Consider the following 12,215-nt stretch of genomic DNA (forward strand, 5'->3'; position numbering starts at 1 on the left):
TGGATCAGATTTCTGTAGTATTTTAAAGGAAGTATATCCCAATTTGTCCCCAGGACGGATCTAAGTCAAATGAGTTTCCTCCTAGCTGACTCTTGTATAGGTAGCTTCGGCTTTTTGGTAGGCAAATAAGTTAAAAGCAGTTTCTAATTTGCAAGTTACTTATCCCATGCCTCCGCACAGTGAAGGAAAGATACCGACAAGGAATAAATAACATACCAAATAAGATGAAAACTTTCAAATAGTAAAGGATAGAAAGTTTAAGTGATGCTGATAAACTGCTGAATACGTGTTTCTGCTGGGCTATACAGTGCCACTCTAACATGGACAGAAGAGTAGATTCCCATTGAACATCTAGTCCAAAGGCTGCCAAGGAAGCAGGATGCAGGTCTTTGATCAATAATTAAAATGTTAGGTCAACAGTACTCACAAGAAGAATACAGCTCTTTCCTTGGTTATTGTATTGTGCAGAGCAATTTCCCGAAGAATTAACAGCACCTTTTACATAAAAATTCCAAACATATTTATCTAGTGAACAAGAAAAAATCTCAGCATCTCTAAGCAGTACTTCTGAGATGTACAGTACTGTATTTATATAGATATACATATACCTCATAGTGAATTTACACTGGGACCTGGTGATTAGTCTAGCAGTGGGTGAACCCACAGGATAACTCTTCAGGAGAATACATTGCCTTCGGTGGGTGGCCAGTTACATGGCACAATTGCATAGGGGAGCCCTGGCAGGCAGCAAAGGACAGTGTAATATCCCATTAAGCAAGCACAGCATGCTTAGGTCATTCCTGCAAGATATAAGAAACTTCCAGATTTTCAAGGATAATACAGTTCTAGTTTTCACAAGTCTCACACATTGCAACCACCTGTCTGTGCCATAAAGACCCAGAGGAGGAAGGCAGGACACCAAACTTGTGTCCCTGCTTCCAAGCAGAAATTAAGCAGCACCACAGATTTAGGCTGGTAAAGGGGTGACCGTGTTTGGCTTCAAGAGGGTATCTTGAGTAGCTGGTCTTCATCATTTGCACCATTTCTCTTGGCGTTTTTTCTTTTCTGAATCAGTTGCTCACAGTTCTCTGGTAGAAATCATTGGAAAAGCATGGTCTGCCTAAGATAGGGAAGCAGACTGCTACCATTTCCCTGGGATGGGCACGCCACACTCATACCAGCCCACATAGTAGTAAGGTGTTGTGTGCCCAATGCGTCCAAATGATACGGGCTCCTGGCGGTACTGGCGGTAATATCCTGTGGTGGGGAAAAATGACCATTTGCATTACAAAACAAAGACACAGTAATTTAACAAAAGTAACAAACACAGAAAGAGTCAATCCCACAGCTCCCACAGCCCAGATGAAAACTTAGAAGCTGTCTGGTATGGAGTTCTGTCAAAAGGGTATTTGCTAGCCCTTGGTATTTGGCCTAGATCTTTCTTGAATGGTTTAACTCTGGTCCTTTCTATTTCTTGTATTATTTTGATTGTTTTTACTGTTCAAAATCTCTTGAACTATTGTGCAATGCTGTGGTCTGCCAAAGAGTTTCTGCATTTCACTCCAAAAGGTGAGTATATTTCAGTTGTGTTTATGAAGTTTGTAAGTCATTTTAAGTATATGAAGGACTAAGGGTCAAAAATACCATTAAATCGTATTATCTCATAGGGTTCAAGAGACTCTCAACAAACATCAGCTTTTCACAAAGCACAAAGGTGTCATTTCATGCAGTAAATATGGAGTTAAGCCCTTTCTCCCCCTTTCTCTTCATTAGCAGGAAGAATGTGAATGCTTAAAGCATTAGGAGAGGTGCAGCATTCTTTTCCGCATAGCTCGTGCACTGGAACATCTGAAACACTCATGTCTTGTGCCAACAGTATAATTTCTGTGTGCTCTCTATCTCTGTCTCCCAAACCTAGTAATACACATCTGGATTTATCATCCCTCTTTTGAACTGAGAAATGAAATGCAATACTTCCCAGTGATATAAAAATATCAGTGACTATTTCAGTTTCTTCCTGGTAACGCCACCATGAAAAGGCTATCAACAAAGAATTTACCATGGAAACCATTAAAGCCAACTGAATAAGTTAAATCAACAGATTTATTGAAAAGATTGACTGACTTTCAGGACTGGGTTTATTTTGTGAAGCAAGCTATCACCCTCTTGGCTGGGTGACCTAAACAGCTTACTCAGAGAAACTCCTTCAAGGTGAGAATTTTCACTTGCAAGGAGACACCTACCAGGTGAATACAAAAGTACTGCAGCCCAACCTTAAGTCAGTAGACATACTCCTATGTATTTTGCATTGAATTAACTGGTCAGAAAGCATTTGCAAAAGCCATATTAGTGAAGATGTATCTGGCACTTTGTGGCATGTGGAAGAGTTTTTGCAATGAGGCTTGCGTTGTAATTAGGGAAAGGATTCTCAGATCTATACAATTCTTTTCTTCCTAGTTCTGCATTTTGTTCCTGTAAATTATTTGCATTGTATGTCCTTCTCTTTCTGTCTCCCCCTCTCAACACTCACAAGTTGTTCCTTCTGAGACTCTCATAACCTGTTCTGCTGGGCCTGAGTACAACATTACCTCGCCATCTACTGTATCAGCTGGACTTGCTCAAAGAGCTGCCAGTAGCAATGGACAAAGAGTCCCTATGTGCTCTGCTCCCTACCCTTTAATCCTATGATGGGATGACAGGCCCCTGGCCAGCATCCCACTCCCCCATTGCCATACCTCGGATAGTGGGCAGGGCTTCAACATATGACTGAGGTCCTGTTCTTCCATCCAGGTGTGAATCCACAAACTGACAGTGGTCCTCGCCTCTTCCCCAGCTATCCCCAATGCTGTAGAAAGTGTCTGAAGGGTGACAGATAAATTATTTGACATAGCATTACTTTTGTTTGGGATGTTCCTTTCCACCAGGAAATTAGATATGGGAGAAAACAGAAGTACTACAGTGACAAACACAGTATTACAAATGAACAAGCAGCAGCTGGAAATAGGAAGAATACTACTTACACAGTATGGAAGTAGAAATTAGGGAAAAGAGAAATGAGTACAGCTCAGTAAGAAATAGTCTCCACATTGCAAATTCATGCACACTGCACCACAGGTGATGGAAGGAATTTGAAATGTATCAGTCATTTCAATACATCATGAGAAAATCAAAACCCCTCTATATATCAATACCGTTAGTTTGAGGGCAGTCTCAAATGGAAACTAAAAACTGTGGAGCTCTTTCTCTAACAGACAGGATGGGTCCTGACACCCGGTTTGTTTTACTGCGTATTCAAAAACTGTCTTTAAACTATACCAATGCACTGCAATGAGAGTATTAGTAATTAGCATAATCTGAAAAGCCATTGAGATATTCCCCCTACCCCAGATCAACAATATGAAAGTCTCCTTCATTGTCTCTCAGCACCTACACCTGTACAAGAGCTACTGCTAACTCTTGAAAGTACTGCTCACCCAGCCACTCAGTCTTTCCTTCACTGTTCTCCAGTCTGCTCTGGGATCCTTAGGGTTTATTGTTCTGTCTGCATTCAGCTGCGACTCACCCACCTGTGGAGCAAGAGTGGGACTTCCCAGGGAGATGTGTGGGGAGCAGCACTTTGTTTTCACAGTACAAAGAACACTGCTTTCTCAGGATACAAACACACGCAGGCTTCTCAAGGAAAACTTCTGAGGTCTGCTTGAAAGGTAATGCTCAGGGCATGAGGACAACACAAAAGCAGGGCAGCTCAGCTATCCCATCAGACCTTTTCAAGGGAAGGACTACCAGATAGCCATCACATAATTCTTTCACAGATGAGGTGAAGAAAGCAAGAAGATGGAAATGACAAGTAATCATATATCACAAAATACATCTTTGTGCCTACCTTTCAGGTCATCACTGAGGTAAATCTTGTACCTTAAGGAGTTGCAAAGAACCACCCCGACAAACTTGCGGTACCAGGTTCGTTTCACATACTGCTTGCCACTGCAGTCTGAATAAGTGGGGTCGTATTTAAAAGTGAATGGGATCCAGATAGGCTCACCACCTTGGAGAAAAAGAATAAAAATTCAACATTAAGGACAGACTTTAGAATTTTGGTTTGAGTCTTGCTGAGATTAACATCTGATAATATGTTTTATAAGACATGCTGCAGCAGATTAATGCACGGCTCTTCTATATCCAGAAATACTACTTTGAGAATAAGAACCATTAAGAAAAAAAATAAAAAGCAAGGGACTGAATTAAATCCCTTGTAGGCAGAAGACAATAATAAAACCATTAAAAAAAAATATGATTTATGTAGTAAGCCACGGTTTTAAGAAAACAGTCTCACTGGTTTTACTAAAACATCTTCTCTACCTAGTGATACTCAGTTTCTTAAGGAGGCTGATCCTAGGTCTGACAGTGACACTAAGTAAAGTCACTTGCGTTATAACACTAAGTACAAAACTTAACCCTTTTGCTAAAGAACAGATGTTATGAATTCTGTAGTGACTAACAGCCTGTGATGTGAAGTTCCTTTTTGCCATTTGGTTAAAAAGATCAAATCAGAAATGTACTTTTCTGTTTTGTTTTCCCACATTACATCAAAACAGATGAGTTTCCAATAACAGAGAAGTGAGAACTTTCCTAGGGAACTCTATCTAGAGCACTGCTGCAGAGGAGACTGCTTAATTGTATTGCAAAAGACAATATATTCCTATTGGCTTACCTAAATGTTTGCTTTATACTAACCAAGACAATGTAATTTCTTTTGAAATTGCTGTTGTAGTAATGTATATAGAATTACACAAACAGGTTCCAATGTGATAATTGGTATTTTTCTCTCCAGCCGCAGCACGAAGCCCTGTTTTTACTGTGCTATTTTGAGGTGGTTTACAAATGAGATTGAAAGTTTATTCTATTAGTCATTTCTTCCTCCCTCTCACTAGGCACATGGACTGAATCCTGCAAGAAACTGAATGTGAGAAGCTATCGATCAGCAGTCCTTGAAACTCAGCACCAGGGAATCAGCTCTTCCGATTAGGGTCTGAACTGGCTTATTGCAAATTTGGAAATGCAAGGCAAGTTCAGCAGGTTCGTGGCATATCATTCATGTCAGTAACACATCCTTGAATTTCTTAGTATTTATAAGGGCATGATGATCAGTACAGACGAGCATAACAGTTCAATAGGAAAAGCTGATCCCACTGTCCAAGCTATGCTCAAGCAACTGAGGGACACAGATACAAAAGCAATATAGTTTAGTGCTTATAACTAAGCAATTAAAGCTGTTGTACCAGGCAAAAGATGGGCCATAACCAAGTGCTTATTCTAACATATCTTTAAGAGATTTCTTTTCAAAGACCAGAATAAGGGGTTTGAAAATGGAAAATGTTTTTTGAATTAGCACAATGAATTACTATCCGTCCCTGCTTAAAACTGTAACTCAAGCTGTGGGTTAATGCGATTCTAACACCTGCATTGTAACTGATTTGCACAGGTTTTACACACTTCATGAAGAACCAGCAGGAGGAGACTTACCAGGTGGTCTGACGATGAGGAGGGGATTGTCTAGAACAATGAAACAAATAAAAAAAAAAAATCAGTATTTTGCTCCAAATGTTATTTTATAATGAAACATTCAGTGTCACTCAAGAGAACAGAGTAAGTTGCAGAGTAACTGCTTTTAGCTACATGATGCGTATGCGACTTGCATGTCTCTGCAACGTGCAAAGCTAAAGAGTGTTTGTTATTCCACCGTTCTTCTCAGTTGATGAAACTTGCCACAGGATAGTCTATTTATTCTAATATGGTAAAAACTCTACTGAGATTAATACAAACGTTTAAAGCCACCTTTGAAACACGTTTCCTCTTCTCAGAAGGTCCTCAGAGCAGGAGGACAGTTTCACCGTACACTTCTGAATAGTCTAAGTTATACCTGCAGGCCTACCTTCCAAAGGGAAACAGAACCTACCTCTTGTATGGAAATCTTGGTCTCAGACCATCATATTTAGCACAGTTATTTAGGGCTATTCATAAATATATGGAATTTATCATTTGAACTCTTTTTGTCATAGTGGCAGGATTTTTGCAGGGGCCCCCTGAACAGTGCAAGGAACACTGTCCACTACTTCAGGAGTTTCTGCGTGCTTGATATAAACCCTTTTTTAAATGAAGAAGGGTGGAATAGGTGTGGAGTAAGGACAACAAAACAGCATGATCTAATGCATTAGCTTGTCATTATTCATTACACTGCAGTTTCTGTCATGACTTTAGCCCTTATTGTACACAAAATACCTGAACAAAAAGCATGGTGCTTGTCTACTGATGGGGAAGAAAAATTCCAGGAAGTTTTTAGTTTGTTGAAAGAGAACAACAGTTTTCTGTTCTCTTCAGTATCTTACTCAACACAGGGATAAGATTGAGCATTTTTAAACACCTGCTTGATCCTATGATGGCATTCTTTATTGAATATACCCATCACCTCAAACCTTTTGGTTGCACCAGAAGAGCACTCAGAACTAGCAATTTCTATCTCTTCTGACCAAGTCCATCACTGTAACTGTATTATCTGGCTTTAAATTTAACAAATGCTTTGTACTTGTGCCAGCTGGAAAGCCACCTTTGGCCACACGACAAAAGAAAGGTCAGTGCTGCAAATAAAACTTTAAATTTGGTGGATTTAACCTATTAAATAAAGCTAAAAAGCTAGCTGATTATGGATGGGAAATCTAGGTATTCAGGCCTATATACTGGCACACAGCTAATCGGCAAAACTCGCTGCAAGGTATAGCACAGAATCATTAACGTTGAAATAGACCTTTAGATCAAGTCCAAGTGTTAACCTAGCACTGTCAAGTCCATCACTAAACCATGTCCCTAAGTATCACATACGCAGGTGACTCCACCACTTCCCTGAGCTGCCTGTTCCAATGCTTGACAACCCTTTTGGTGAAGAAATTGTTCATAATATGCAATCTAAACCTCCCCTTCTGCAACATGAGGCCATTTCTTCTCATCCTATCACTTGTTACTTGGAAGAAGAGAGCAATCCCAACTTCACTACAACCGCTTTCAGATAGCTGTAGAGTCCCCCCTGAGCCTCCTTTTCTGCAGGCTGAACAACCCCAGTTCCCTCAGCCATTCCTCACAGGTCTTGTTCTCCAGACCCTTCACCACCTTCATTGCTCTTCTTTGGATATGCTCCAGCACCTCAATGTCCCTCTTGCAGTGAGGAGCCCAGAACTGAACACAGTATTTCAGATTCAGCCTCACCAGTGCTGAGTACAGGAGAGCAATCACTTCCCTAGTCCTGCTGGCCACGCAATTTCTGATACAAGCCAGGATGGTTCTTGGCCACCTGGGCACTCTGCTGGATTGTATTGGTCCAATGTTAAATGTTATGCTCGGATTTATACCTGAGCTTCTTACTCCTTAAAAAAATCTAAGTATGTTATGGAGGACCATTTACTTATCCGCATTTTTGTTTCTGTGAAGGCTTACTTCCATGGGTCTTAATGGAGCTTCTGAAGCAAGCACTACAGGGTAGAGTCAAATGGGAAAAGGCACAGACTGCAAAAGACCCATGTCATCAAAAGGACAAAATTTGAAAGAGACAACAGACCTTTCACTCAAATAAAGACTGAAAAATTTGCCCTTTATTATTCAGTGGAGTCATTGGCCTCTGGCTTAATGGAAGGAGAAGAAATGGGTAAAAATAGTTCATTTAACATACTATTTTTAGAAAGGGGTGTTGCTCTTGAATGGACTATTAGCCCTGTGAAAGAGCAGTATGCCTTGTCCAAAAAAAGAACAGAGAACTTTGCCCATCTGATGGAACAACTGTTTCCTATATTTCATCCAGAGACAACTGCTTCCAACTGTTCAGCTGTTCACAATTAGGAAGCTAATATACTAAATGTTTGGTCAATCTATCAAAGACATTAAACTTCCCATTGCTTTTGTATTGTAGAACATTAGTAGTCTTTTGTATTTTAAATTCAACTTCCTGTTTCCCTGAAGCTCGCTTTAATGTCATAACTTCATAGTGGCATTTGGAGTGCGCATTATTTCCCTAGCTTCACTGAAAACAAATAATTTACCTTTTAAAAAATAAATCTCAAAGCAGTGAGTTCAGAATCATCACCATTGTTACTGTGCTGGTTTCAGCCACTGCTCTGCCACAGCTGTTAACAGGAATTCAGTTTTGAGATGAAAATAAAAAGCAAAGCATACCAGATTCTGTGATAAATGAGACCGAAGAGCTAACAGGTCCATAACCAAAGGGATTCTTTGCTTGGACTTTAAAATAATACCTGAAACAAAAAGAGAGGGAAAATAAGCTTAAAACATCAATTTGACTGCAATGGCTAAACTATAAATAATACTAAAACAGGATGAGAATTAAACCAGCAGAATTCTCCTGAGTTCAGGTGCTCTTTGCATTAAATGAAGCTGGATACTGAGCCAGGGTACAAGCTGGCTGCTAAAGACAAATTCCTCCTTTTTTGCAGTTGCTCTCATGCGTGTTTTTGGATCATTTATTTATATCATCCCCCTTCCCAAAACCACACACAGTTACATCCACTTTATACTTAGCAACAGACTAAAATTAAAGATAGCAGGGCAATTGAATTCTTGGTCTCAGGAAGAGTTTTAAACCAGATTAACTCCTATGAAAGCAGTGGTGTAAACTGCAGACTAAGACTGGGTGAGGTTTACATGAGATCAGAAGCTCAGCTTTTGACCTTTCTGTAAAAACTCCAGCAGCATTAAGATCACAGTACTTGAGTAATATGAGAAAGCTTCACATATTGCCTTATTGATTCCCCCAAAGTATTTAAATCATATGCTTAACTTGAAGCACATGACTCACCACTAGAACTCCATTCTTTGCCCAATAGAAGCAAAATTATCCTTGCCCTTAGAGATGAATATGTGTAAGCACATTTTTAGTTCATTTCCAAATACAATGATTATTACTTGATGCCTACCCTGACATTTTTTCCCCCAGATTAATGTTTTCTTCTTTTATCTTTGTATCCAGTCCAGCAGAAACCAATTAGAATGGAAGACTACTGTAAAAATTTCCAGCACAGCATTTTTAAAGTGTCCTAGTCTAGGTTTTCCTTTCTTGTTTACTCAATTTCACTCTTGTAAAGAAATTAATAAAAAAAACCCAAAACATTACTGTGCCTCTGTAATATGCACATAGGATTTGTATCCAGAAGCATCTCCAAAAGGTCCACACATGACCTGAGAAACAGGGCAAGTGCTTATTCACAGGAAGGTTCACCACCAAGCACAATCCATCTCCCGCAGCCATGGTCCACCCAAGTAGCAGGCCTGATCCTTCTCAGCTGGTGAAAGTGAGCCTGCCCCATTGAAAACATGAGGCTACTCTTGGTGGTAGAGCTCTCTCCATCCTGCACAGAAACCTCCCAGTGACATTCTTCTTGCATGGCCCGTGTTGGGCTGACAGTGTGGTTCATAGCAAAGGCGATCTGATGTCCCTGGAAGCTATTGCCATCTGATGCAGTTTATTCACCAAGCGTGGTCAACCATCTACATTAAAAGCTTCATTCCCTGTTCTTCCCTTCTGTCCACAAGAGATGACAGCATCCCTTGCAACATAAGAGTGTAACATGGTTTAATACCATGCTCTACGGCATACCAGGCAGTGGGGAAATTCAACACAGTCCTGTCCGAAGAACTTTGATGTGTTTAGTGTGCCATTCGATTTTTACCATGTGTGCTTTGCTATACCATCAGATGTATCTGTTCCTCAAAGACAGCCACACAGCAGGGCCTGGAAGTGGCTCCTGAAAGCATCCTCTCTGGCCTAAGCACCAGCTAAGCACATACAAAACTATTCCAAATTATAAACCAGAGGGGACCCAGTTGAACCAGCCCTTTGGCAAAGGTATCATTTTCCATTAAAAAGGAATGCCATTTTACGTGCAAAGTGAACTGCTTCACCTCAGAATCAAACTGCTCTCTATGAAAAGGCTGAAAAGATGTGCAAACAACATCCACTTCTTCAGCAGAAAGGTGACAGTTCTGTGAACACCATGTTTTGCTGTGAAGCAAGTCAGTCACTTCCAGGGTTTGTACCAGGGCATCTTTTTGTTCACTCCATAAAAATTACAGGTGGGTCTTCTAGGCGAGGTCAGTGTGGAAGCTACAGGAATGGAATATTCTGGATTTCATCTGTGGCACGAGCTTTAACTTTTATCTGGGCCAGACCCTCTGTGGGACATGTTCCCACCCCTGCACAGGGGATGTGCTCCCTGTCCCTGATGCGTCCCACAGCTGATACCAGAAACCAGCTCCACTCCTGCTTTCTGCAGCCAGTTCTGCCTCTAATTAATGACTATACGATGTTCACAAACAACTCACAGCTTTCCTTAAAAGACACATATACTGTAGCCAAAAGAAACCACATTAAATAGTGAAATTTAGCAAGGCTGTGCATTTTCCTCATGCCTAGCACAATCCTCTTGCTGGCAGAGATGCTTGCCTGTGGTTTTAACTATTGACCTTGATTTCTTAACTGCAGCTTCCGAGTGTTTAGCATGGCTGGAGAAAGAGGAGAGGGGAGTCAAAAAGCCTCCTGTGTGCTGCTGTACTTTTGGCCACCCAAGCAGAGCATGGCAGCCTGAGCACTGCTTTAGTGTCCTGAGCTGCCAATGCTGTCATGGGCCAGCTGCACCCGTCCACACCTCCTTCACCCACTCATACCTTCTCCACCTGGATTGGGGCATGGGCTGGTGGCACAAGCCTGACCACAGGGATGGGACACAGGGCAGCGATTCCTTACACTGGTTCCCAAAATGGCTGCCAAACTATGACAACTTACCCCAGTGCTTGGTGTAACTACTTCAGAAGAAGAGAAGTAAATGTTTTCCAGCCCTCATCTTTTCTGTAATGCGTCAATGCATGAAACATCTGTATGGATACCTGACTTCTACTACTTCCAAAGAGTTATAATTGGCTACCACCTTTATAATACAGTGGCACCTTCTGAGCAACCCTTTCAATGCACTTAATGTGTGTGTATTAATGCTAGCTTCAAAACATTCCCATGAGATACATAAGCACAATGATCCACATCTGAAATAGGAGAGAACAGCCCAAGAACCTCATGCACCTATTTAAGCGGGGAATAACACACAGTTTTGTATCTAACACATAGTACAGGAACCGATTACCTATGGGATCACCAAAACTGTGTAGTCAGGTGCCCTGCTACATACATAGAAGCCTGTCACATGATAGTTCAAGTTGCCTGTCTGACTGTTTGGAAAAAGCAGCAATGAAATTATGAGCACATTTTTCTTCGTTAAATTGGAAAATTGGTTCCCAAGCCTTTATGTACACAAGAAGACTCTAGTCGTGCCAGGAAGAGAGCCAGGTCTCATGCCTTGCTGACCTGTGACTTAAACATAGACAATGCTATGATTGCTGTACTAAGAATGTCAATAAAATAATGCAGTCAGGATATATTTCTTTCTCAGACATGACAAATAAAAAAGAAATTGCCAAAGCCTTTCTAGGTCCAGGCATCTGACATTGTCATTAGTCAGAATCCTTCAGCTGATGAATTCGCCAGGAAGTCTCAGATCAGTATAACTCAACTGTTCTTCATCACGTAAATGTATGAAACAAAATGTTTAATATATCAGTTGATTGCACTTTGATTTCACTTTACTTAGCAGGATTTCAATGGATTGTTACCAATAGGCACAGAAGAGTCACAACTGTAACAAGAAAAGAACCTTTTCCTTCTAAGAATAAACCCCCTTTGAGATTTTATTTATGACTTCTACTGACATGTCAAGAAAAGACAGAGTAAACTGCTAATGGGGCAACGAATATGTAATGTTTTCATTCATTTAGACTATATGACTAATTGTATCACCGTACCTGTCACTTGGAGCAAAATGATTTTATGATTTAATTCAAGGTGTCTCCATTCTGCTGGAATTGAATAGCTGCCGCTTGCAGCCACAAAGTGAGATAATCACTCAGCAGGCTAATTAGGGAAGCAGCTGGTTTTCAGAAAATTAGTTACCTGTAAAATCCCTTTTTCCATCCTCCCCGAAGGCATGCCTGCACCGATCCCCAGCCCCATGCCCTGCCCAATGGCAGGCTGAGATGGTGGGATGCCAACCAGGCATGGGATGCACAGCAGCACAGTCCACTGTGGCAGGAGCCATAGCAAAGCAACCACA

At 40.9% G+C, this 12,215-nt stretch overlaps 1 protein-coding gene across 1 annotated transcript in view; it reads right to left on the reverse strand.

Moving 5' to 3' along the window:
• Window positions 1-441: 441 nt before the first annotated feature.
• Window positions 442-12,215, reverse strand: part of FNDC1 (fibronectin type III domain containing 1) — a 61,078-nt gene continuing 49,304 nt past the window's right edge. Inside the window, exons 16-20 of the mRNA XM_062641966.1 lie at window positions 8,218-8,297; window positions 5,524-5,553; window positions 3,884-4,045; window positions 2,736-2,858; window positions 442-1,257 (exon numbers count right to left, since the gene is read on the reverse strand). Of these exons, the coding sequence (XP_062497950.1) occupies window positions 1,142-1,257; window positions 2,736-2,858; window positions 3,884-4,045; window positions 5,524-5,553; window positions 8,218-8,297 (511 nt within the window). The 3' untranslated portion in view covers window positions 442-1,141. The remainder of the gene's footprint in view (window positions 1,258-2,735; window positions 2,859-3,883; window positions 4,046-5,523; window positions 5,554-8,217; window positions 8,298-12,215) is intronic.

The sequence above is a fragment of the Pezoporus occidentalis genome, unplaced genomic scaffold, assembly GCF_034315485.1.
Source record: "Pezoporus occidentalis ecotype Australia unplaced genomic scaffold, CSIRO_AGI_Poc_V1 ctg7, whole genome shotgun sequence".
Lineage (NCBI taxonomy): Eukaryota > Metazoa > Chordata > Aves > Psittaciformes > Psittacidae > Pezoporus > Pezoporus occidentalis.